The 24,865-nt window shown below is 40.9% G+C and overlaps 3 protein-coding genes across 5 annotated transcripts; 2 read left to right on the top strand and 1 right to left on the bottom strand.

Annotated features, from left to right (window-relative positions):
* Positions 1 to 9,281, top strand: cebpz (CCAAT enhancer binding protein zeta). Its single transcript, XM_061243039.1, has 16 exons — positions 1 to 396; positions 1,145 to 2,655; positions 2,947 to 3,178; positions 3,534 to 3,684; positions 4,010 to 4,098; positions 4,194 to 4,247; positions 4,421 to 4,523; positions 4,731 to 4,799; positions 4,935 to 5,001; positions 5,518 to 5,624; positions 5,855 to 5,915; positions 6,273 to 6,478; positions 6,853 to 6,951; positions 7,085 to 7,155; positions 7,607 to 7,688; positions 8,225 to 9,281. Exons 1-16 carry the CDS (start codon positions 220 to 222, stop codon positions 8,368 to 8,370), a joined length of 3,225 nt encoding a protein of 1,074 aa, XP_061099023.1. The 5' UTR covers positions 1 to 219; the 3' UTR covers positions 8,371 to 9,281.
* On the bottom strand, positions 7,694 to 10,505 carry LOC133129161 (protein CEBPZOS-like). 3 transcript variants are annotated; one of them, XM_061243040.1, is made up of 6 exons: positions 10,451 to 10,468; positions 10,251 to 10,332; positions 9,397 to 9,514; positions 9,269 to 9,313; positions 8,630 to 8,714; positions 7,694 to 8,289 (listed from the first exon to the last, which is right to left on the bottom strand). In XM_061243040.1, the coding sequence occupies exons 3-5, from the start codon at positions 9,512 to 9,514 to the stop codon at positions 8,632 to 8,634; spliced, it is 246 nt and encodes an 81-aa protein (XP_061099024.1). In that variant the 5' UTR covers positions 10,251 to 10,332; positions 10,451 to 10,468; the 3' UTR covers positions 7,694 to 8,289; positions 8,630 to 8,631. The 3 variants fall into 3 exon arrangements, with proteins under 3 accessions (XP_061099024.1, XP_061099026.1, XP_061099025.1); XM_061243042.1 differs by having other exon boundaries at positions 7,694 to 8,714; positions 10,451 to 10,505; XM_061243041.1 differs by lacking the exon at positions 10,451 to 10,468 and having other exon boundaries at positions 10,026 to 10,307.
* An 8,025-nt stretch (positions 10,506 to 18,530) lies between these two features.
* Positions 18,531 to 21,030, top strand: LOC133129350 (hepatocyte nuclear factor 3-beta-like). The gene is made up of 2 exons (XM_061243366.1): positions 18,531 to 18,803; positions 19,509 to 21,030. The coding sequence occupies exons 1-2, from the start codon at positions 18,735 to 18,737 to the stop codon at positions 20,667 to 20,669; spliced, it is 1,230 nt and encodes a 409-aa protein (XP_061099350.1). The 5' UTR covers positions 18,531 to 18,734; the 3' UTR covers positions 20,670 to 21,030.
* The last annotated feature ends 3,835 nt before the right edge of the window (positions 21,031 to 24,865 follow it).

The following is a 24,865-nucleotide window of genomic DNA, read 5'->3' as shown; positions in this document are numbered from 1 at the left end:
TAGGTCCTAGTAGCTCAAATAACAGTAAAACAATAAAAAGCAAATTAATGTAATACTAGTATATTTTCAATTCCACATAAGTGTAATAAAATGAACACATTTAAATAAAATATCATTGTCCTTCATGTTTACTAACCAAGTCTTTTTAATACACAATAATTCATACACTTCACTTGAAGGATCGTAGCTAGCTTCCGCCCCTGCGAGTTGTTACCGAGCATGGCCGTTGTACGCAAGCAAGGGAAAATGGCAATGGAAATGGAACCGAGTTATGACAACGACGAAGAGCAGCTTGAAAATGAAGAGGACGAAGAGGAATCAACATCGAAGGGGATATCTCGAAAACCAGATGATGAATTTAATTTGGACGAAGTGTTGCGTTTGGGAGGCACCAAAGTAAGTCTAGTTTTGAGCTAACTTGGCGAACTAGCTAACCCATTGCATTGTACGCACGTGTCGAAAAAATATCGATGGAAAAAAATGTAAAACAACATGTCAGGTTATTTTCGAACACCGACGTTACCCTACTCACTGGCAATTAATATGACCATGTATGTATACAGCTAGGTATAAACATAATACAAATACATATAGCTGATTAACGTCAGCTTTAGCCAGACTGTGTTGCTAGCGAGGTGTAATCACGTGTTCCGATACTTGCTCAGTTCAGCTATAGGTAGGCTAAATGCTACGTAACTTCCTTGACAAATTGATCCATTTTAGGCTAGCTATGTGTTCGTAAGGTAAAATTACAGTAGGCTTGCCTGCCAAAATAACCAGGTATCACACTGATTGTTGAGTGTTTGTGCAGCATGCAATGATACTGAAATTCTGTAATTCGTAGCTAGATAGTAGGCTACTGTTATTTCCCATTTAGTTATTATTTTGTCTTTTCCTTACAAGTATATACATACAAAAACAAACATACAGAATCGATGTCACTGGAAAAAGAAGAAGATTGGTTAACTATGACACACATCAGAAAGCAAAGGTTATAGCATGATATAGAATCGTATGACACTAGTTTTTGGGAGGCAGTGTCAGGCCAACATGCTAATTAACTGTTCAGATTTTACTCAACTCATTTTGTGCCATGTTTTATAGACCATTGATGTTGTGTTTCGTTTTGTATTTTCTACGTTAGGCAGATTATGTTATGCTGGCCTCTGTAAATGATACACAAGAGCTTGTCGATGGTGGAAAGAAAGATATCATTGATGACCTGAAAAAGGGGGAGCTGGAGGACTTCATCACCAAGCTTGGCATCCGCGCACATGCCGATCGCTTCCAAGTCATAGCCGACGAGTCTGCTGAGCAGGAGGACTCTCAGAATACTCAGAAGAACAACAAAACAACAGAAGAAAAGAAGGGGAAACCAGAGAAGGCAAAAGAACCCCCAATAAACCAAGAACAGCCAGGTGCTGAGGGTAAGAAGAAGACAAAAAAAGCAAAAGAGGTCAGTGCTACTGTTCGGGGGAAGAAGGAAAAACAGAATGCTAACCTGTTCGAGTTCCACAAACGGCAGTTGCTGCTCATCAAACCTGGTGGAAAGTGGTTTGAGCAGGAATACACCAACGAGAGAGAATCCGCCCCTCAGGACGAGGCTCTGGTTGCCCAGTACAAGGCCCTGGCCCAGAAGCTGCTGGAGGCTGAGGCCGGCCTCTTCAAGAGCAAGAAGAACGCGCAGAAGGGCGCCAGCTCGGGGTGGATGAAGACTGTGGTTTCCACGGGGACCCTGGCCGACAGGATGGCGGCCATGACGGTGCTGATCCAGGACGCTCCGGTGCACAGCCTGCAGTTTGTGGAGAATCTGGTCTCGCTCATGAAGAAGAAGGGCGGCCGTCGCCAAATCCTGATGGCCCTGGACACGCTGCGGGAGCTGCTGCTGTCCGACCTGCTCCCGGAGCACCGCAAGCTGAGGACCTTCTCCCAGAGGCCCTTCGACAAGCTGGAGGAGCTGGCCAGCGGGAACCGCGACGTCCGCGACCGCCGCCTCGTGCTCTGGTACTACGAGCACCTCCTGAAGCACCAGGTGGCCGAGTTTGTGGTGGCGCTGGACGGGCTGGCCCACGACACGGTCCTGGCCACCAAAACCCGCGCCCTCACCACCGCCCACGAGCTGCTCTGCAGCCGGCCCGAGCAGGAGAGGGCCCTGCTGGCCCAGGTGGTGAACAAGCTGGGCGACCCCGAGTACAAGACGGCGTCCAAGGCCTCCTACCTGCTGGAGACGCTGCTACACTCGCACCCCAACATGAAGGCGGTGGTGTGCGCCGAGGTGGAGCGCCTGATGTTCCGGCCCAACGTCCACGCCAAGGCGCAGTACTACGCCGTTTGCTTCCTCAACCAGATCCTGCTGAGCCACGAGGAGGGCGAGCTGGCCAGCAAGCTCATCGCCATCTACTTCTCCTTCTTCCGCGCCTGCATCAAGAAGAAGGACGTGGAGTCCAAGATGCTGAGCGCCCTGCTGTCGGGTGTGAACAGGGCCTATCCCTACGCCAAGACGGGGGACGACAAGGTGAAGGAGCAGCTGGACACGCTGTTTAAAGTGGTGCACATTGTTAAATTTAACACCGCTGTTCAGGCTCTCATGCTGCTCTTCCAAGTGATGGACTCTCAGCAGACCATCTCTGACCGCTACTACGTTGCGCTGTACAGGTGAGAGGCTCTAACCAGGCTTCTGTGAGACTTTCAGATGATTATGTTACCCATAAAGTAGTTTGTTTGTTGCAGATATTGTATTATGACGGTACGAAAGTCTGATTTAGCATTTAAAGTGTATCATATTGTAACATGTTTGACATCAGTGATTGATGAACACGGGTCTTGGTACAGTATTGCATTTTTCAAAGCGTTTTTTGCACTTATTTAATTATTAAAGGTTTAAACTACCATCGTTCTCAGATACGTGAACTTAATAGTTTATACTGTCTCTGTTACTTTTTCCAGGAAGCTGTTGGACCCTGGTCTCCATCTGTGCTCAAAGCAAGGCATGTTCCTCAACCTGCTGTACAAGTCCCTGAAGGTGGACATCGTCCTGCGCCGCGTCAAGGCCTTCGTGAAGAGGCTCCTGCAGGTCAGCTGCGAGCAGAACCCCACCTTCGCCTGTGGGGCTCTCTTCCTGGTGTCAGAGGTCATGAAGACCAAGCCGGGCCTCAAGCTCCTGCTGCAGGACAACGAGGTGAGTCATTTCACTGTTTCAATTCCCACTGCTGCTGATGAGATCTATTCATAAATTTTTTTTTTTTTTTTTATACCTAGCCATACTCATAATGTGTGACACATAATTTGACTCCCAGTTAGTGGATGCTTGTGAACATGATGACATTAAAAGTTATGGACAAAGCTTGATGAAATAATTACCTGTGAAATGGGGGCGGGGGGTGAAAAAATTAGGGTAGCTGGTAAAGTTAGGGGAGATATGCACTCTTCAATTGCCTGTCATGTTTTGCTGGGGAGTACATGGTGCGGTGGTCTCTCAAGCAGAAAAGGCAGTGTTGAGTACATCTTGACTAAATGCCATTTCCCTTTTACAGGATAGCGAAGAGGAGAAATTCAAAGACCTTGACGATGAAGATGACGACGAGGAGAGGTTTACAGATGCTGATAAGGTGGAGGAAGGGAAGGAGCAGAAACCGGAAGTGCCCAGTCAAGCCGTGTCCTGGGTGCATCACCAAAACATGGAGGGTGAGATTATTTATTGGTATTAATGGTATTTTTCTGTAATGTCATTTTATATTCACGGAATCTGTATGTATTCAGGATTTGTATTTTGGTTCTTGATTAGCATTATTTGCTTGCATTTGTGATTTAGTGATGATTGGTGATTTCGTGATTCCTGATTTGGCCATTCAGCTCTGTCTAGAGAAAAAACAGTTTGCCTCTGATACATTCCTGTACAAAAGTTCTTGAAGCTTTTTCAAAAAGTTTTTCGGTTTTACTTATCTGGCATCCAAAAATGTGTGTTTGTGGACATTGCGTTCCATCCTCTAATGCCATCTCTTTCTATCAGGTGGGAAAAACATGGACACTTATGACCCCTTGCACAGAAACCCTTTGTTTTGTGGGGCTGACCGGGCCACTCTGTGGGAGCTGAAAAGGGTAAGGGCTTTGGCAGTTCTGTGAAGAGATGAGGTGTAGAATACTGTTGTGCTCATCATTACTAATCTTTACCTCTCCCTGTGTTTTCCAATCAGCTTTCTGCTCATTTCCATCCGTCTGTAGCCCTGTTTGCCAAGACCATTTTACAGGTGAGTGTTCATTCGAATATCATACATTTCTTGAAAAATTTAGAATTTACTAGAAAGCTCAAGCTTGTAACATTCATCAATGTACATTCTAAAACAATATCATTCAAGAGTTGAACTCTTTCAAAATAGTGCTTCTACTTGTATTACTAAAGTTTTTGTTGATTTTCCCTCAGGGCCAGTTCATCCAGTACACAGGGGACCCTCTCCAGGACTTCACCCTGATCAGATTCCTTGATCGCTTCGTCTTCAGGAATCCCAAACAGCAGAAATCGAGAGGTGAGGCCTGCTTCATATGCATCTTTTGTAATTATCAATAATAAGGCAGTTACCTACTGAGGTGGACTACTTTCTGACCACTCTACCGTCCATTGACTTTACAGTGAGCATTTTTTTGAATTATGCGTTGCATTCATATTTTTATTGTCAAGGTTGTTGATTTTGCATATATTTCTTCATGGGCTTCATGATTCGTACTTTTCACAGAAAATACAGACAGCTCTGTTCTGCAGCCCAAACTGAAACTCTCCATGAACAACATCCGAGCTTTGCCTGGTGAGTGTTTTAGAACATGCCTGTACAAGCCTGAGGCACCTCTAACCATAAACAGGAGTTGTTGTTTTTTTGCTGGATTATTGAGCGTTATGTCCATGCAAAAAAAGGCATCCAACCCCTTCCCTTGTCTTTCAGTCAACTGTGAGCAGTTCCTGGCCAAGGAGGAAAGTCAAATTCCTGTAGATGAGGTGTTCTTCTATAGGTGAGTCGAGCAGCTTTCAGGTTTCAGGTTTTGCTGTAGATCTATTTTGATATGTAAGAAGTATGCACGGCCTCGTGAAGGTTTGTGCGGAATTAGCACATACATAAGCACAAGTAATGTAAACTCACTGCTGCCGCTGCTTCCACCAGAAGTTAATGTCTGTTCAATGGTGGTTTTTCTCCTGAGAAATGTGGTTTATTCACTCACCATGGTCCGAACACCGCCGTATAAGCCTGCCCGGTTCATAGTCTCTCTTTAGCAACAGCTTCCCCACCACAATGTCACAGTGGAGCACTATTACCATGTCACTGTATGCTGAAATGGATCTCGTATGTAACCAAGTTTGAATGAAAACGGAAGGAATTATTCCTTACACACACAAAAACCAGAGCTGATCTGGACGTAATTTTTTAGTTATCCATCATGAAAGCTGCACTGTTTGGAGCACGGTCAGCTAACTTGGTGTTCGGTTTAGTTTATGATACTGCTGTATCATGATCTCATGGGTGTCACCAGGTTCTTCAAAAAACGGGAGGCGGAGAAGCATCTACGACGGCCAAGGGGCGACGGGGACAATGAAAGCGTAGAGGACGTCGATGACGACGAGTTCGAGAAGGCGCTCGGTAAGCATGGCGACAGTCTCACTTTGGCACAGAGTAGTGTTCCGGCCCTCTGACCAGTGTCTAATTTGTCAATACTCTTTCACTAAGGGAACCTTTTAGACCTGATGTTTTTTGACAACCTATACAAATTTAGTTATGGACAGAGCAGACTGTGGAACCTCCACTATTCGTGGGCTGCTTGTATTTTCTCAAGCTATTGGCTTTACTGTTCCATTGTTTTTATTCTCCAGATTCATTTGAAGGGGACAGTTACTTCACAGACCTCAAGGATGACAGTCTGGACTTTGCTGGGTAAGTGTGTGAACCTGTGTAACTGTATTGGCCAATAATGCCTTGAAACAAACCTATCACTGTTGGATTGAAGATTATATATTAGGATTATGGCCAATATGTTGTCAACCTATATGCACATACATACAGTTGTTCCATAGAACGTAAATGCGTTCAGTACAAGTACATTTCCCTTCCTTAGTTCACATCCATGTTCATCTGCTTCTTTCATGAATGTGGAAACCTGGTTGCAGTTTGATCTTGTGTTATAATGTAAAACATGGTCAGTATGAGAAACCTCTATCAGTATGGCTAGAGAAATATCAGTTGTTAAAACGAGGTTAACAATGGATATTGCTGTGATTTTCGGTGCCTTAGCAACGTTAAGGGCAAGTCCCAAAAGGGCAAGAAAGGTGACGACATCTCTGATGAAGACTCCGACGAAGATGACCTGGATGATGAGGAGGTGTCTCTGGGTAGCATGGATGAGGAGGACTTCGGAGATGTGCTGGAGGACGAGGGAGGGGCCTTCATGGACATTGGAGGAGATGATGAGGAGGAGGATGAGGAAGAGGAGCTGGCAGGTACTGTGGAGCATGGTCATTTAATTGATTTGGCTGCAGATTAGTTTAGTGGGAAGTGACCCGACTCTGAATTGCCTTCCTTCCACGTATGCATACTGAAGCAAACTTGGTCGACAAAATGGCTCACAAATAAACATTTTGGTCAACATTTATATGAAATGGTAGTAATGGCATGTACCATCGTTTGTGGAATCTTTCAATGACGAAACAGAAGATTAATAACTGTCAGATGCTGTACCATTAATATTTGGGTTTGTCTTTCTAAACCACATTGTGACCTTCCATTTCATTCAATTTGACCAATGCAGTAGGTTATCTGTAAGTGTGTACCCAATAATTTAGTTGCAATGAGCCAAACTAATTCATCCTAATAGACTCAGGGGAGGAGATGGACGAAGTCGAGGAAGTGAGTTCCGTTTCCAAAAAGGGCAAGAGGAAGAAGTCAACAGAGCTTGACTTTGTAGCCTCTCTAGGTAAGCTATGCATTTCAGCTAGGTCTCAGGCAGCTGAAAATGTTTCTTTTTATCTTTGTTTGGTTATTTCCCAGTACTTGAATATGTACAGTGTAGGAGGCTTCAAGTAAAAATCTTAAATCCTGTGGTGTAGGATCGAAACAAGGACGGAAGAAGAAAAAGACTATGAAGGAAGAGGGTGGTATGGTCGCTTCTGCTGAAGAGGTATTTGATTATTTTTTCTTTTTTATTACTATAGAGATGGAAGTTTAAATAATCATATTTAAGATGGAAAATGTAGCACCGGTGTCAAGCTGCAGTTTTGTTGCTTTTTTCAGTACAAACATCTTTTGGCACTTGTAGAAAAATGGAATTTCCTTTGTGAATGTGTATTGGTATCATATTGGTTAAATGGCATTTTCCGTCACTATCAGTTGCTCGTTGGACTGCAGTTCCCAATATGCATACAGTATGTGTTGCTCAGAATTCCTCAACTGAACTCAAATCAACCTTTGTGTATATTATTTTTTCCATAAAAGTACAGAAACACTTGAGTATTGTGAATGCAAACCAAAGCATTTTCTGTCATATGTATGCTAATGGAATATATTTTTTTCATCTGTGAAAATGTCAGAACTTCCAGGCAAGCTGGTAAATAATATTATTTCTTTGGCAGGTTGGGTATTTGTTGGATGAACACGTAGGATCCAAGTTTGACAATGTTGGTATCAATGCCATGGCAAACAGAGACAAAGCAGGTGAGTGCTGGCACACGGGGAATGTCCGTTTTATAATTTAATGTCAATGTAATGCCACTGCATTACAGCGAGAATTCAAAGGACGAATCACATGAATACAATAAAAACGGAGACACCAACCTCTCAAAAAGGAACAAAATGTACAGAAATGAGGGGAGCAGCCTCATCCGCAAGTGAAAATAGCGCCGTTTGGGTTGTGTGCCTAACACCATATAACAAACCAACAGATGGCATTCTTGTGTTAACCGTATGAGGAATTAAAGTAGGGACAACAGAGCAGTTAGAAGTAGATTGTTGTTCATTTCAAAGGAGGGCTATTGTACATCCAGGTGTGTTAATAATCTTTCTTCCTTGTGATAAAAAGAATAGTCCTTATTCTGTGCAAATCCATCAATTTCAGTAGTTTTTCATTGGAGGAACTCCTTAAGTTGTTGTGTTGTTTAAGTTGAGTTATAATTGGAAGCATTATGGAGAACTTTAGATCTATGTTTGTAACTTCTGAGGTCTGAACTCTGTTCTTTCTCGCTCCTCTTTAGGCCTCAAACAGCTGAAATGGGAGGCGCAGAGGGACGACTGGATCCGAGGAAGAGACGTCAAAACCCTGCGGAGGAAAAAGGCCATGTTTAAAAAACGGACGCAATTCGGCAAGTTTAAGGGCAGCAAAAGGAAGGCCAAGAAATAACCTGTTCTGCCACAGCAGGGCTTAACCAACCACTCTCCAGGTTCTCAGGTGTTGCTACATTACATTAGTCGCTTTAAGTAAAAACTTAAAGCGGCTTACAGTTGATCAGACCAAGCTGGGGCCAATCCCCCCAACAGATCTTTCCATGGCTACACTGGAGCTGGAACCACCAACCTTCCAGGTCCAGGTTAAACACCTTAGCCACTAGGCTCCATGTTGCCCCCTTGCTCTCGGATCTCCTGCCCCTCTCTCAGCTCACCTCTAGGACTTCTTGGCAGACCAAGCCTTCTGGTCACCCTCTCGGATTCCGTAGACTCCCGCCAACTCGTTGGACTTGTAATAGGCTGAGAGGAGAAGAGGCGAGCGTTGACACATGAGAAACTGGGACTACACCATACATTTCATCACGAGAAGCTCATGGATATTGTTTCTGACTCGAGAAACCCTGAACAGATGTTACTCTTGATCACCCCAGACCATCATTGTGAAAGGTCTGAGTTGGTTGTTGGTTATTTTTGTTGAAAAATAAATATTATCCATATTTCTTAAGCATGACAGAATCATTAAAAAATATCTGATGGTGTTGGAGATCTTCAAGAAATTATTGTGATGTTAATGGAATGTTATATTAAGTTGTATTGCTTTTGAAGAGCTAGTTTAATTTTTTAGGCTTGTTGGGGAGTATTCAAATTGCATACCAACACACACATACATACAAATACTCAACTACATTTGAGGGTTTGCCAAGTTCAGCAGTTGGAACCTTGTGTATGAACAGGCAAAATTACCTAGGAGGTTTAGGGTTTAGTACTCCCCTTCACCCTGTGACTTCTGAAGTTGAGTCTGAAGCATTCAAATTATGCTAAAAAATAAAAAAAGGAGAAAAAGTGTTTCTCACCTTCTAGAACAAATGGTAAGTCTCTGTTCATGGTGCTCCTGAGATCTGTGGAAAAGCGAGTTAATATTAGAAGGGCCACAGTGCCACCTGGTGGGTGTTAAATGCTCAAAGAGTTTAAAAGTACCTACCTCTGCTTGAGTTCATCTTGTGAAAAAGATAGAAAGCACCAAACACACCAGCAACTTCTAAAAGTATGATCGTTTTGAAGGCTCTTCGAGCAAACGGTTCTAACGTCTTGCGACCCATCTATGGGCAATGAAAAAAATATTTTATTCAGTGTTCCATATCTGCCGAGCTGCAGTGATAGAAGTGGTACTTAAGCTTATTTCGATGTTGCTTGTACTTAAGTGCCACTAATCAACACTAAAAAGCAACAAATCACACGATTAACTGATGAGGTTAAAAACAATAGCACTGAGGACCACTACATGGGTACATAAACTGAGAGTTGTTCTGTGCTACGCATTGACAGAATTTTGTTCCCTCCTAATCCAGGCGTCGGAAACTCTTGTCCTGGAAAGCCGCCGGGTGTTCTGGTTTTTGTTTTCGCCTTAATAGCAGAAACCGATTCAGACCCAAGAAACCAGGCGAGGCGAGTTAACTGTAATCGACTGCTTTCATTGATCAATGAAGTGCAGAGTAACAACGAAAGCCAGCATACCCTGCGGCTCTCTAGGTCCAGGGTTTCCGACCTCGGGTCTAGGACTAGGTATAATATGTGTGTTAGCAACATATTGATAGCTCATTGATAACTCACCGTGTTCCGTAACGTTAGACAGAAACCTGCGTACTGGTAGCTATGCTAAGCCTTTTGGTAAAGGTCCACAGGCTCGAGTTTGGTCAAATTAATTACAAAGCATGCTGAGATAGCTGCGACGTCAGATCAAGAATATGAAACTTAGGTGCGATATGTCCCCAACGTGTACAATTGTGAAAATGCATCCATGACATTTTAAAATGTGTTTTCCAAAACGTGTCTTACTCTTCTCGTCGTCCTTGGTCCAGCTGCCTTCCGTACTACGGCTACTCGGGCGGCTCAAACAAGGCATCGAAACGCGACAGGGCTGGAAACGGCAAAAAAAGAAAAGTTTAACAAAAGACATCGCAATCGCAGTGTGTAAATGAGAAGATACACCTAGCAGGAGGAACTCTGAAGAAAAATAATTCTGAAGCATTTTTTACTTGTTGACTGTTTTTCCGTTATGACACATAAGCGAGGTTCTGGTTTAATTATCCTTGCAGATTTAGTACATTTAAAAGACGAAAACAGCAGGTGTCGCTGTAAACAAAACAATAGTATTAGAAGATATTCCAATTAATTTTAGCTATGACTAAATAACGAGCATATCTTATAATTCGCACAAAATCTTGCTTTACAATCTTGTATTTGAGTAAAATGTAAAGTGAAAACAGGTCCGGTGAGACTATTTGATTACACTCATGGTGAACAAGATGCTAATTCTCTTCAGGGTCAATTGGCCTAAATTTCATGACTTTTTGGCCAAGGATAAAACATTGTCCTTGATACTACACACATTTATACCTCAGTTTATTGCATGTAAAAATTGTTATGATCATATAAACTCCCTCATTTCTTTTTTGTCGGATGACAAGCTGTGGAAATCAATCTGGCGGCAAATTCAGTGTGACAGCCGGTGTTTGTAGATAGCTCAACTAGTGTATTACCAGCCAGCCACTCTTACATCACTTTAAGGGTTGGGTAGTTTTCCGAGTCTCAGCATTGCTCTGCTCTCCAATCTCAATGCATGGGTGTCTCAGGTATGAGTCCAAGTAAACAAGCCATCCCAGAAACACCCGAGGCAAACAACATTTATCTGGACTTGGGGGGGTGGGGGGGGGGCGGTGGGGGTGTTTGGGGGATTGGTGAGGGGAGGGGGGTGGCAGCGGGATCAGGAGAGATCTTGTTTGTTTTACAAGCCAGTTCCATTTCACTGAGACCATGACGTGAGACCACCCACAGGACTACCCCAGGCTGGCTGTTGCTATTTGTAGTGGATAGGTCAGAGCCCCGAGCCACTCATAGACAAACCTTCACACTATAGTTCATTATCAATTTTTTAAAAGATGATTTCACAGTTTATATTCAGCTTATTTTTTGTTTAATACTTCTGTATTTCTTTATTGGAGCAATGTCACACATAAACGTACAAGCGATCTTATACTTTCTGAGCAGATTGCATGACGTGGTTCATGTATGCATACAGCTGCTCAATGTTTTTTTCATACAGCTAGCATTCAGATTTTCAAAGTTTCACAGCAAAGAGGGTAATGAGGCAATGGAGAATAGGACATCACACTAGAACATAATCGCACTGCATACATCATTTATGCTCTTACCTTATATGTCTATCACATTCATGCCTTGGTGTTACTTTATCACAATAGACAAAGCTGTTGGCTCTGCCTCTGTGTATTGGGGACAATAGGTACACATTACTGGTAAGTCGCTGTCAAAATCAACTTTAAAGTCCCTAACCTGTTTACTGTTTGATCCTTAATATCACCTTAATGTCAGGAAGTGTCTTCACTTAGTGAAACCTCAATGTGTGCTCATTTAGTGAGGGTAAATAGATAAGTCCTGTGAGGAGATGAGGGAATGTACTCATTGGAATCCATCTAAATTTGACCAACTAACACCATTAAAACACCACAGCGACGGGCACAGCTGTAGCCTTTTTGCCGCCCGAGGCAAGATTGTGGAGGGGAGGTTGACTTATGCCACCAATATAACGTATATAATCACTTATTTTTCTCCTCTTTTTTATTTTTCATACTCCTAGCTCCACCCATCAGGAGAGGCTAGTTAAAGTGGCAAGAAATGAAATGAAGACGGGGAAGTCGAGAGCATGAATTAGGCAAATTGAGATGTTAGAGATGTGGCAGATGCATGGCCGATGTGGAGAGGTGGATCCACAAGTCAATCATTTATACGCCTGGCTTTCCCAAAAAATACTTCCACAAAAGGATGCTGATGTTTTCTGCTCAAAGGAAAGATTGGGAGTTCCTAACTTCTATTTCTAGCTCGTATAAGGACCATTTAATGGGTTAAAATGTCTTTAAAGATGGTGGACCTCAATCAATTTCTGGGTCAGGTGCAAATAAAAGAAAAAAGTGGAGCATAATAAGAGGTTGGAATGAGCCCAATGAATGGACTTTTTTTCTTTGCCCCCTTTAGTTTGGCGAACAGCACCCAAGGTGGCCACCCTTGTCACCTATGCCTGGGACCGGCCCTGTCGTTAAGACTGACCAGACCTCTTATTTCAGCAAAACATGATGCTGGATGTCAACAAAAACACTTCCACTATTTATTTTTTTTAATTTTTTTAATTTGCCATACCTGTGAGGGATTTCTCTTTGGCATGAGAGGTGAGGTCAACATGGAATCACTTTCAAGCTTCAAAATGAAAAGGAAATCCAACTCTTTCATTGCTCATCCTCGGCTGTGAGCCTTGTGAAATCGTGTGGCCTGTTTACCTCAGTACGGAGGCCACACACATCCCGTAAGCCGGGGGGGAAGTGCAATGTCTAAAAGAAGTGGCCATTGAACTCAAATGCAAGTGGCAATATTTGCTCACCTGAAACACACACATTGGGGACTGGCTGGCCCAAGGAAGCCTAGTACAGCTGCCCCAGCGCAAAAAAACAGGGGATGCCAGGAAGTTGTGGAAGACCCCCCTCCCTTGCCAGGCAGCTGTTTATCACCGAGCGGTGGTGTTGCCTTTTATGTGAGAGGAGGTTGTGTTTGTCTGAAGCTGCAGGAGGCTGATTAGGTGCTAATCTGTTGAGTGGTCCAACCATTGGTATCATTCGCCATTAGTCTGTTAGCTGTCAGGGCCTATAAAGGCTTCATTCATTTCACTCCTTGAGAAGCCGTGGAGCGACCCCTCAAATTGGAGACCGATGTTGTTGAGTCAGCAGGGAGCTTCGTCCACAATCCTGAGGAACTTGTAGCCTAGGCCTGACTCATTGATTAGCTACTGGACCCCATGCCGTTTCTCAGTAAACACGACAAATTGACCTTTTGCATATGTATGCGGACAGGAAGGAAATGGCTACCAAACATATATATGTGTGCGTCACTATATATAGGTTCGCGTCATTGCATTTTCTTTTCCTCTTTTTTTCTAGTTCTATGCAGAGAATGCAAATTCACAAGTTGAGGGTGAGTGAGTCAGAGAGAGAGAGATAGAGAGAGAGACAGAAAGGGCTGAAGAGAGACAGAAAGAGAGAGAGGGAGAGAGGAGATACTCAGTGAGCACTTAATTAGGTATTTATTAGACATATTTTTCTGACTTTTAAAGTCTTCTGCTGCTGTAGCCTATCCACTTAGAGGTTTGACGTGTTGTGTGTTCAGAGATGTAACTGTCACCTTCCTGTCAGCTTCGACCAGTCTGGCCCTTCTCCTCTGACCTCTCTCATTAACAACATGTTTCTGCCCACAGAACTGCTCACTGTTTGTGTTTTGTTTTATGCATCAACTCCAGAGACTGTTGTGTGTGAAAATTCCAGGAGATCAGCAATTTCTGAGATACTCAAACCACCTTGTCTGGCGCCAACAAACATTCCACGGTCACTTAGATCATGTCTTCCCCATTCTGACATTTGATCTGAAAAATAGCTGAACCTCTTGACCACATCTGAATGTTTTCATACATTTAATTGCTGCCACATGGTTGGCTGATTAAATGTTTGCATTAACAAGCTGGTGTACAGGTCTACCTAATAAAGTGCTCACTGAGTGTATACAGACAGAAATACCTGAAAAAAGAGATTGATATCTGCATGGACTCTCCATCGTTTGCTGTCATAAATCTTACTCCTATGGTATATGACAGAATATTTGACCTGGTTTCTTGGTAATTTCCCTCATCTGGATCAAAATAGCATGTGTCCTTTCCTGTATGACTCTTTGCAATGCACAAAGTCTTTAATAATATGAATATGAATGTATACCTGTCCTACACTATGTTTATGGTTCATCCACACCCCATGCATCCATTTTGTCCTGTCTTGAGTTCTCTCATATTCTGTCCGTGATGCTAATGTCCTGCAGCATCATGCATTGTATGGACAAACCATGGGACAGTAGACTTATCATAATTATTAGACTCATTGGCTATAGCAATTCATGAAGGCATTAATTATATTTACTGTATGTACTTCATAACATTTTGTATGAAAAAAATCAATGGGCAAAACTGTCCGATGTAGGGGATAGTCAGTGTCATATATCTCTGTAAGCATGATCATTCAGTAAGAGGCATACTAATAAACTAAATGCAATAGTAGGCATCGGCTAGTCATGGTATTAAAGGTAATCGCCTGACTGTTCTGTTTTAACATTGTTAAAATCAACTTCTTTTCATGAACCTATTCAGTCTGCAAACCCAGTAAGTCATTAAATGCTGATTATGCAGATTAAATCTTATAAACAGCCAGTGATTTCCTGGCTGATTGTGATGATGTGTTAAGAAGATTGTATTGGTGTTAGGTATATAGTGTATAGTACATAGCCCATGTTCTCTTGGTTGCCTCTTTTGAGAGCAGCAAAATGTAGTGACTTTTTCCTTTCTCTCAGCTACTATCCTGAGACATGGAAGCCTTTTCCCAGATTCCCAACCTTCTCATTACATTTCTTTTCAGTTTCTGAGTAAATTTGCTTCTCATTTCCTTTTAGAGCTCCTGTCAGCTCCCTCTGTGGTCCATCGTGACATTTTTTTTTGGTGCCTTATTTGATTATTCTAATCTATTGTTATATGGGGTACAGTTGTTTTGCATCCGAAGAGCAATGTCATGGAATCCCAAGACCTTGGCAACAGAGTACGCGAAAACGTTTAGCATTTCATCCCAAACAAATTCTCCCCATCTCTAAAGGCAATGGCCTGTTTGTGGAAATCTTTAGCCCATTTAAAGTCCTGTTTGTGCCCGGGCATGGCAATAACTGTGCTCCACCTCCATTCCACAGCGATCGGTCCTCCCGTTTCATTCGGTCTGGCCCCTGCTGTGTGCGTTCCCAGTGACACGGCCCTTTCAGATTCATCTCCAGGTAAACACACTGTGGCAGGCCGCAAACCTGGAGCTGGGCGCCGTTATCACAGCTGTGGGAGACAATAGCCTGCTTAAACCCCAACCCCGCTCTGGAATGTTTACTGTCACTACGGGCACTCTCCAGCAAACATAACTCCATAGCTTTCTCGAAGAAAGGACCTCTCACTATTAATTTTCATTTGATGAATTGCCGGCTTAACCTATTGCCCCCGGGGTTTTTCCGAGTGATGATTGGTGAGAAAGATAGCATGGAGACGCATACGCATACTCCGTGAGCCAATATGTGAATTATTTGAGACATTGTGGAGAAATCCTGCAGTGAAAGTGAAGCTTAAAGTGACATGTTTCTGCTAACATTGCTAACTGGATGTATTGAGAGAATGTATTGTGCCTTTGCTTTTCTTGTTTAGCGAATAAACCCGACATTTTATATTTTGTTCTTATTTCTTTGTCTCTCACTCAAAAGCTGCCATGGAATGTACACCTGTGAAAATGGCGATGACATAATAAACACTATTATTGGTATTGCTAAATTATGCAATACAACTACCCTGTGAACATTTATTTGTATTGATAAGTCAGTGAAATGGCATCTAGGCATTCTGGTGAAAACCTGGCTACATTAGGCTGAAAAGTGAAAGTTTCCTAGCCAGCGAGGATGTATCCAGGGTGTAGCCAGGTAGAACCTGAGCTAGGTTGGGGTTATCCTAGTCTGTTTATGTCAAAACATCTCTCAACCAAGATTTCCACTCCTCTGAACTTCAACTAGACTCTGGCTTCTTCTCACTGGTTAACAGCAAGTTTCAGCAGCTGTGTGACAAGAAAATATTTCATTTGAACTTCAAATTACAAAAGACAAATACACACACGTATATAATTCATGCTATATAATGAATGTTTATATTTCAGAAGTTGACATAAGTTAATCTTTGACCTATATGAAACAACACCAGCAGCAGAAACAACGGGAATTGAGTTAGTAGCCAAGCCGCTTAAAAAAACATTGTGTCCTTTCGCATTTCATTTTTTGAGCTCATATCAAGATTGCCCGACAGCTTGGTACAGCTTGCTTCAGACTGCTGAAGTGGTGACATGCGATGAGGTCAACGCTCCTGAGTTCACCCGTGATGGGCACGCGGACAGGACAACATGTCCAGAACATAAGCTGGACCAAGGGATATGAGGATCGACACGGTGGAGAAAAGACACGTGGAACAAAACAACGACTGCAAGTTTGGTCTGCCGTGAGCCCTTATGTGCTCTGTGTAATTCACTGCTTGGTCTCCCCTAAGCAATCAAATGGCCAACAAGATTTCCAAAATACAGCTTTGTCAGTGAGGAACTCGCTGATCCGCTTCCATGTACTTCCAATATTTACTTTATTTCCTGATGAATGAAGCCTTTTTGTTCAAATATATATACTACAAACATGAGTGAATCAATATTTTGCCGACATATTCAGGAAGGACAGTTTTTCTGATGGAAGTGACGTTTTCATTGCCACCAAAAGAGGGCGCACTCAAATCTAAACCCGTAGAATATTTTGTAGTTTCGCAATTGCAGTATTACCAACTACTACTACTACTACTACTACTACTACTACTACTACTACTACGAATAATAATAATAATAATAATAATAATAATAATAATAATAATAATAATAATAATAATGAGTTTAGTATTTATTTTATTGTATGCCTTAGGTTGTGATGTCATCATTGCCATCTTCAATTAATCACGACACCAATAGTCGTAGCCATGTTTATTCTAGTTTACAAATTTCGGCCCAATTAGATGCGCTCACAGATCAGCATAGCAAGATACTATCATTTATGAATGCTGTTGACTGGTTTGATCGAGTCAACCGCACCTTGCACTCAATTCTGTCCTGTGCAGCCTATGTGCGTAAAACAAGCAAATATATTAAAAGTGTTTTATTTATTTAGACTAGAGTCATTCCGTTTTCTGACGAGCAATTTACCAGTATTGGCCTGGAGGATCTGTTAAATTTTTCATAACCAAATAACGAATTAAATAACCTGGAAAGCAAAGAGAACGCATGCCGTTCACAATCAATAAAACGGTTGTCAGGTAGCACATTCTCATATTTTACGATTATTTCCTTTGAACTAAATTAAAAACAAGGCGGCTGATGGAGAAAAATTAGATGATGAGTAATATACCTATGTCCTGAAAAATTATTCCAAATAAATACTTTAAATCAGCTATAATACATATTTAATTTGTCTTTGTTTTATATGGCTACCTGATTAACTGGACTGAACTACAATAACATAGGCTAATATTTGAAATTTTCTTGGACTTCACTAACCAACAGCGCGCTGTAGTGAAACGAAGTTTATTATCAATAAACCGCTAGGCCTATTCAAACATGATTATGGGCTATATTTGGTAGCAAAAGGTATGTTTCATAATATATGTAAATAACATGTTATCCTTTTAATATGTATAGGGTACAATCAAAATTATGATGAGAAAGACGATGTGAAACATGTTCGTGTATTGTTATTTTAGGAATATGTGAAATATTAATGCTGTGTAAAATATGTCTGTATTTATTTATTCATTTATTTAAATATATAAATAGATTTTTCCATGTCATCCCTCACACATATGTGTCGACAAGCAAACATACAACGTACGTATGCTATTTATTAATATAATTTTTTTTGCAAGTCTGCACATAGTTATAGATGGTCTGATTTGTTGTAAGAAAAATACAGACATATGAAAGGCAAAACATACAATTTCCCTCGGCGTGTTTTAAATAATCGTGGTTTATGTTAAGCTTTAGAATGCCAAATGTTTTTTTAAAAGAAAGAATATATGGATGGTGTTACAATACGGTTTTGAACACAAACGACAGTCTGTATTCCAAATCACAAAAAACGCCCACAAAAAGCGGAGGAAACGCGAGATAAAAAGCCTTCTTGAAACAAAAGTTTTAATGCATTCTTTTTTCTGGGACAAAACAATGGGAATGAATTGTAACGAAATCTTTTCAAATGGGATTGTTCTTTTTAAATACAGCAGGTGTACAATAGGGAGCCAAACCGAGGAGGCTCACGGCTAGGTGTGAGCAGATTATTCAAATAGGGCATCGAAGCAGTAGGGATTGGAGGCTCACTTGGCGCAGAGAGCTATAACACTGCATTAACGGGCAGAAGCTAACGTCATTTCAACTCCTGCCATCGTCAGAGGCTTTATAGCGTCTGGTGGCACAACGAGCTGAAAGATACACATGCGCCAGTTCTTCACTTGAAAGCAGACCAAAGAAGTGGAATCTCTATACCCCGTTCTTTTTTAAAGGAACTTTTCTCTTGACAACCGTCCACAGAGAAGGTTTGAGGATAAATTGTTCTGCAGCTTTCACGATGCTGGGTGCAGTTAAAATGGAGGGACACGAACATTCAGACTGGAGCACCTATTACGCAGAGCCAGAGGTTGGTAGAGCTTATATATATATTTTCCGTCTATACAGCTCAATATTAGCCCTGAGATAATATTAACTTTGTGATCAAATATTGACTTGAGGCGCCTCCAAATCCTCCCCGATCTCTACGGCACTATCCTAACAAAGTTGGGGTAAGCATGTAGGCAAGGGGAAAGTTTTTTCTTCTGCTGTTACTACCTCTGTATACTTATTACTTAATTCCCAAATGTGCAGCTGCGTCTCATTTGGACATTTACGCGCATAAGTGTCCGACCGTCATCTTAATTTATTTGCATTCGCTTTGCTTTTCTGTTATGAATCCTGTGATGTTGAGTGGGGTTGTGGTTTTGCGCAAACGAATAACGCCTACAGTGCCGCTTTACACAGTATTTACACAAAAGGGTGCACTAGCTATAGTTAGTCTAATTAAACGGATCCATTGCCTGTGGCCTATTTTACGTGTTCCATAGGAATGTGGATTAATTGCATTTTTAATTACACCACGCATTTAATTTACATTAAGCATGATATGTCAAATACGCCCTTGCCAATCGGTATTGAAACGCATTATTTTTTTCAGATTTGTGAATAGACAGCGGTATAGCTATATATTTGAATGTGTTTTATGGCATTTTAAACAGATCAAACTATCATTATGTATATGAAAGAATGATGAACCGTCTGAATGATTGTTTTTCGCTGTCTGTACTTTCAGTGTTACACCTCTGTTGGAAATATGAACCCAGGGCTGGGGATGAACTCCATGAATACGTACATGAGTATGTCAGGGATGAGTTCTGGCAACATGACCGCCAGCTCCATGAACATGTCCTACGTGAACACAGGAATGAGCCCGTCCGTGACGGGCATGTCACCGGGCGCTGGGGCCATGAATGGCATGGGCGCGGGGATGGCGAGCATGAGCGCGGCGCTCAGCCCGAGTATCAGCCCCATGGCCGCGCAACCTCCGCCCATGAACGCCTTGAGCTACACCAACATGAACGCCATGAGCCCCATGTATGGACAATCGAATATTAGATCACGGGACCCGAAAACATACCGGAGAAGCTACACGCATGCCAAGCCCCCTTATTCGTACATTTCTCTAATCACCATGGCCATTCAACAGTCGTCCAACAAGATGCTCACGCTGAGTGAGATCTATCAGTGGATCATGGACCTTTTCCCATTTTACCGTCAGAACCAGCAGCGCTGGCAGAACTCTATCCGCCATTCCTTGTCTTTCAACGACTGTTTCCTTAAAGTGCCGAGATCCCCGGACAAACCTGGCAAAGGCTCATTCTGGACTCTTCACCCAGACTCGGGCAACATGTTTGAAAACGGCTGCTATCTCAGGAGGCAAAAGCGATTTAAATGCGACAAAATGCACTGTAAAGAGTCCAACAGGAAGACATCAGAGGGCGGATCTAACAGTAGTTCTGAAAGCTGCAACGGACACGATTCACCGCACTCGCATTCATCCTCCAAGGACCCTAAAAGGTCTGGGTCAGACGCGAAGTCCAGGCAGGACCTGAGCCCTGAACACGCAGCCTCACCTGCCTCCCAGGCGCACCACCTGATGTCACAGCATCACTCTGTCCTCGTGCACGATGCTCACCTGAAGCCGGACCACCACTTTTCATTTAACCACCCTTTCTCAATTAACAATCTCATGTCTTCGGAGCAGCAGCACCATAAAATGGACCTAAAGACATACGAGCAGGTGATGCATTACTCTGGGTATGGTTCCGCAATGACAGGTGCACTATCCATGAGCTCAATGGCAAGCAAAACGGGCTTAGAATCCTCACCAATTTCAGCTGACACGTCCTACTACCAAGGTGTGTATTCCAGACCGATAATGAACTCTTCTTGAATATTCTACAACAGATGGACTTTACCAGGAATTTGTACATTTGTAAATTGATAATTTGTGCGCACTACAAAGTATTTTTGATGTTTCCCACTGATCCTATAGTTGTCAAGGCTGTTAAACATTTTTGTAAAGGGGTGTTAAAATGTGATAATATCTGTTTGTTGTTTTCATTATCGAGTTTTAATATGGACCGAAAATGGGTTAGTGTTGTAAAATAACAATGAAGATACTACGGTAATTACATTTAAGATGCAATTTGGGAAACTGAAGTTTTTCAGACGAGTAACTTATCGTTTGTGTATTCCTTATTTATGGCTTGTTATTGTGACATTCTTGTAGCTGACAAGAACATAATGTATATTAAAGTGTTATTTGGATTGTTTATGAACACAATCGTCTGGGTTTACTTTTTAATCAAAACACAGATTATGCCAAACAACCCAAGTTGACTGACGTTCGGTTTTCCAACCAAATATAGGAATGCAGAACACATTATTATTATTATTATTATTATTATTATTATTATTATTATTATTATTATTATTATCATCGTTGTTGTTGTTGTGTGTTGTGGTTAGTAGTAGCCTTCGTTATTTGCTGAATATTAACGGTAATATATAAGGTATTACTACATATTCTATTGTATTACGACTTCCCAATAAAATTGATTATGACTTTCTCTCTTACAAGTTCACAATATAAAATTACCTAAAGAATGTTCATAATTTGAATCTCTGTAAAAGTATTATAACTACACATTTCCTAGTTGGTGTTTGCTTGTCTGGTTTACATGACAGCAAGCCTTTGATATTAACAAGTGAAAGTATTAGTTTTGTTGTCTGCTCTTATTTCTCCAAATAGAGGTTGATGTCCTCGAATATATACACGCGTTTCATATTATGGATAGGCTATTGACGCAGTCAACTCTTCAGATATTGAGTGTCTACATAGCAGCCATTGGGGATGCATGTATTTATTTTTTCACAAAATATGATATAATATCATATAAATACATGGACTAGGCGACATGATCAAATAAATACATGAACAACATTAATAATAATGCAATGCGTGTCAACGATACAATGTCAGCACAATATCATTAAATGGACAGTGTTAATCTCAAGAATAATGCAAGGACGATAACACATCGTAAATTATTTTACAAAACAATCAATTAATTGATAATAATACAAATAATAATAATAGAAAACAGTGATGCAAAACACAATTTATTGATATTGTGACATAAATGGAAAAAAGAACATAAAAAAAATACACCAATCGACTAGGCTACTACTTCAATAAAAACAACAACAACAACAATAATAATAATAATAATAATAATAATAATAATAATAATAAGAAGAAGAATAATAAGATCCTCATCATAACAATCATAATCATAATCATAATAATATCCATCCAAATTTAATTATATGATAGGCCAAATCAAAAAATTAAGCGCTGGTCTTGAAATCAATTCTTCACTCTCAAGTTTCTGTTTCAGGAGGACATGCCAGTAGTGATCAGGACATAATTTCATTTTTTCAAAAAAGCTTTTGAAAATATTCTAGAAATGTAAGCAACTTTGAGGATACAAGGGCTGGACAATAATTCCCTAACCCGTTGTATTCTGCAGCCATAAATCAATTAAGTGTGCCTCTCTAGTCAATGACCAAGGAGATACGATGGAGTAGGCTCTTCAGAATAACATTATCAATATTATCAATACGACTACAACTGACGGCAAAAAAGCAACGGCTTTAGGCCCGTGCATGCATGGTGCCAATAGCCTAATTTGCCCTTTGGCAACTTCGGGGTGTTAAACGTGGCTGAATTTAGCCTACGAGTATCCGTGATCTGTGAAAAACAACATGATACTAAATGATGCGAAGGCAATTGTCCTTATATGTTAAAAAACGAAACACTGTACTATCGTTATGATATATTAAATATAAATCCGAATTCTAGAAGGCTATTACAAACGCTAAACGGAAACGGTAAATTCACACAAATACTACGCCTGTGTTAGTCATGATGCTCAGCAGTGCTTTTAAAACACTCATCGGTGGCTTTGTAGAATAATTATTTTTGAAAGTAGTGCCGCTGTAATATCTTTGCACTCTGCTAAAGTCAACAATGGCGCAGTTAGAGCTCAAATAAATGCCGCGATGACTCCGTCCACAGAAGCGCTCTCGGAAACCATGCTGGTTATCGTCGCTATCCAGAATACGCTACAGCAAGGGCACCGGATATTAGCAAGACCGACGTACATTTAGCTACATCATAAATCTACAGGCGAAAATGTGCAATATGGATTTTTACTTTAGTATAGAAAAAACATCCAACCGACAAAGAAGATTTGCGCATTTCCTATGACAAGAGAATACTTAATGTCAAAATTGTCAATATTGCGCTCAACCTAAACGGAACTTTCTTTTTAAAAGACCTGTTTGAACTATTCGCTTTTGAGTAAGTATAGGGTATAATGCGAATAAGCAATTATTTTCTCCAACACTGTTTTCCCCATCAATTCAATTACACAGCACAAAACTTTAACCTATATGTTCACGCATATATCTCTATATTTATATTCCATACTTAGTTTATACAAATTACTTATTGTATTATTTGTTCACCAATCTTTTGTCATTATTATTATTATTATTATTATTATTATTATTATTATTATTATTATTATTATTACTACTACTACTGCAGTAGTAGTAGTAGTAGTAGTAGACCTATTATTATTATTATTATTATTATTATTATTATTATTATTATTATTATTGTTGTGTAGCCTCTGCATTGTTTGTATGCGCTGGCACGTTCCCTTACTGGCACGCTGCATATTGTTGACTTATCTTACTATAGCAAGATTCCTTTGACCGAATGCATTTCCAATAGAAGATGGGGTCCATGAGGACATAGAGGATAATCGTTTTTAAATATTTAATTCTCTTCCTATTCCATTGGTAATGCAAGCCCTCGAATTTGTCAATTACTTGTCATTAAATGAGTGTACACCCACGTATTTCATTCCAAATATTTTGATGGGGTATGACCTTTGACAAATGCACTCCAATACTGAATAGGAATTGGATTTTGATATTTAGGTTAAAAGGTATCCAAATTCTCAGGACTGTTGTCACAGAACACATGAGATCTATCCTCAATAAACTTAGATATTTATATTCTATGAAAAGGCTAGAGCTGATGTTGGTACCCATTCATTTCCTTGGTAGAAGGAATTATTCTCTTCGACTATGCTTACCAATACTTAAAAAACATTTCTTCAGTCACTTGTATTTGGCTGTATAATTTTAAATTGACATACAGCATATATTTGAATAAAGCAATCTCTCTCTCTCTCTCTCTCTCTCTCTCTCTCTCTCTCTCTCACACACACACACACACACACACACACACACACAAACACACACAGAGACTGTCAAGTGTCACAATAAAGAGAGGCCTTTGCCAAAGGCTGCAGCTGAATATAATATCACAGGCAGCCCATGGGCAACTGTTGTTATAGCAACAAGATCAGCAGCGGTCTGTAAGCAGTTTGTTGATCTGTTTACTTTGGTAAACCACTTTAATTACATTTCTTGCCAGTCACTGTACTTGCATAATTCTTGACAAATAGGGTCTGACTTCCACAAAATAATAATATGGATCTACACGGAAGGCCAGAGAGGGCATTGCTTAGTTTAATCAGATTCTGAGCCTTACTTAGGCCAACTGAACGAGGTTAAGACACACTGAAAAGGGGGAAGAACTAGTCAGAGGCTGCTTTTTCAACTGCACCTGGTCTTCGACATTACCTGCAAATAGTAACGAAAGGTCTGCGTCCTAGACATGACCTTACAGGACTGGCAAAACTCATTACGATTTTTTTTGACAGACTGATGTAAATTGACCTATGGCTGACAGCTCAGTGATTTGTTTGTAGCCTACAATTTCTACATAATGATGATATAGGCTATTGATAGCTCAAGTACGGTGCATCTTGCAAAGTTGATGTAGACTAGGTTTGATTGAGTCCAATAAAAAGATTTCTGTTTTCTTTGGTGTGCTATTTCTCTTACCGTTTTGAAGTGTATCAAAACAATGTAATGTGTTTTTATTGTGCGTGCCAAAGTAAAACATTGTTATATACTTAAATATCAGGTTCTATCTCAGTAATC

Source organism: Conger conger, chromosome 5 (genome assembly GCF_963514075.1).
Source record: "Conger conger chromosome 5, fConCon1.1, whole genome shotgun sequence".
Taxonomy (NCBI): domain Eukaryota; kingdom Metazoa; phylum Chordata; class Actinopteri; order Anguilliformes; family Congridae; genus Conger; species Conger conger.
This window is presented reverse-complemented; position numbering and strand designations above follow the sequence as displayed.

Excerpts from the sequence above, each read along its gene's own strand:
- cebpz (XM_061243039.1), top strand. The coding sequence starts at position 220 with ATGGCCGTTGTACGCAAGCAAGGGAAAATGGCAATGGAAATGGAACCG. Across the intron at positions 397-1,144 it reads TGCGTTTGGGAGGCACCAAA|GCAGATTATGTTATGCTGGC; the intron begins GTAAGTCTAGTT and ends TTTCTACGTTAG. Across the intron at positions 5,916-6,272 it reads GACAGTCTGGACTTTGCTGG|CAACGTTAAGGGCAAGTCCC; the intron begins GTAAGTGTGTGA and ends TCGGTGCCTTAG.
- LOC133129161 (XM_061243042.1), bottom strand. The coding sequence starts at position 9,514 with ATGGGTCGCAAGACGTTAGAACCGTTTGCTCGAAGAGCCTTCAAAACG. Across the intron at positions 9,314-9,396 it reads CAAGATGAACTCAAGCAGAG|ATCTCAGGAGCACCATGAAC; the intron begins GTAGGTACTTTT and ends GCTTTTCCACAG. Across the intron at positions 8,715-9,268 it reads CTTACCATTTGTTCTAGAAG|CCTATTACAAGTCCAACGAG; the intron begins GTGAGAAACACT and ends TTCTCCTCTCAG.
- LOC133129350 (XM_061243366.1), top strand. The coding sequence starts at position 18,735 with ATGCTGGGTGCAGTTAAAATGGAGGGACACGAACATTCAGACTGGAGC. Across the intron at positions 18,804-19,508 it reads CCTATTACGCAGAGCCAGAG|TGTTACACCTCTGTTGGAAA; the intron begins GTTGGTAGAGCT and ends CTGTACTTTCAG.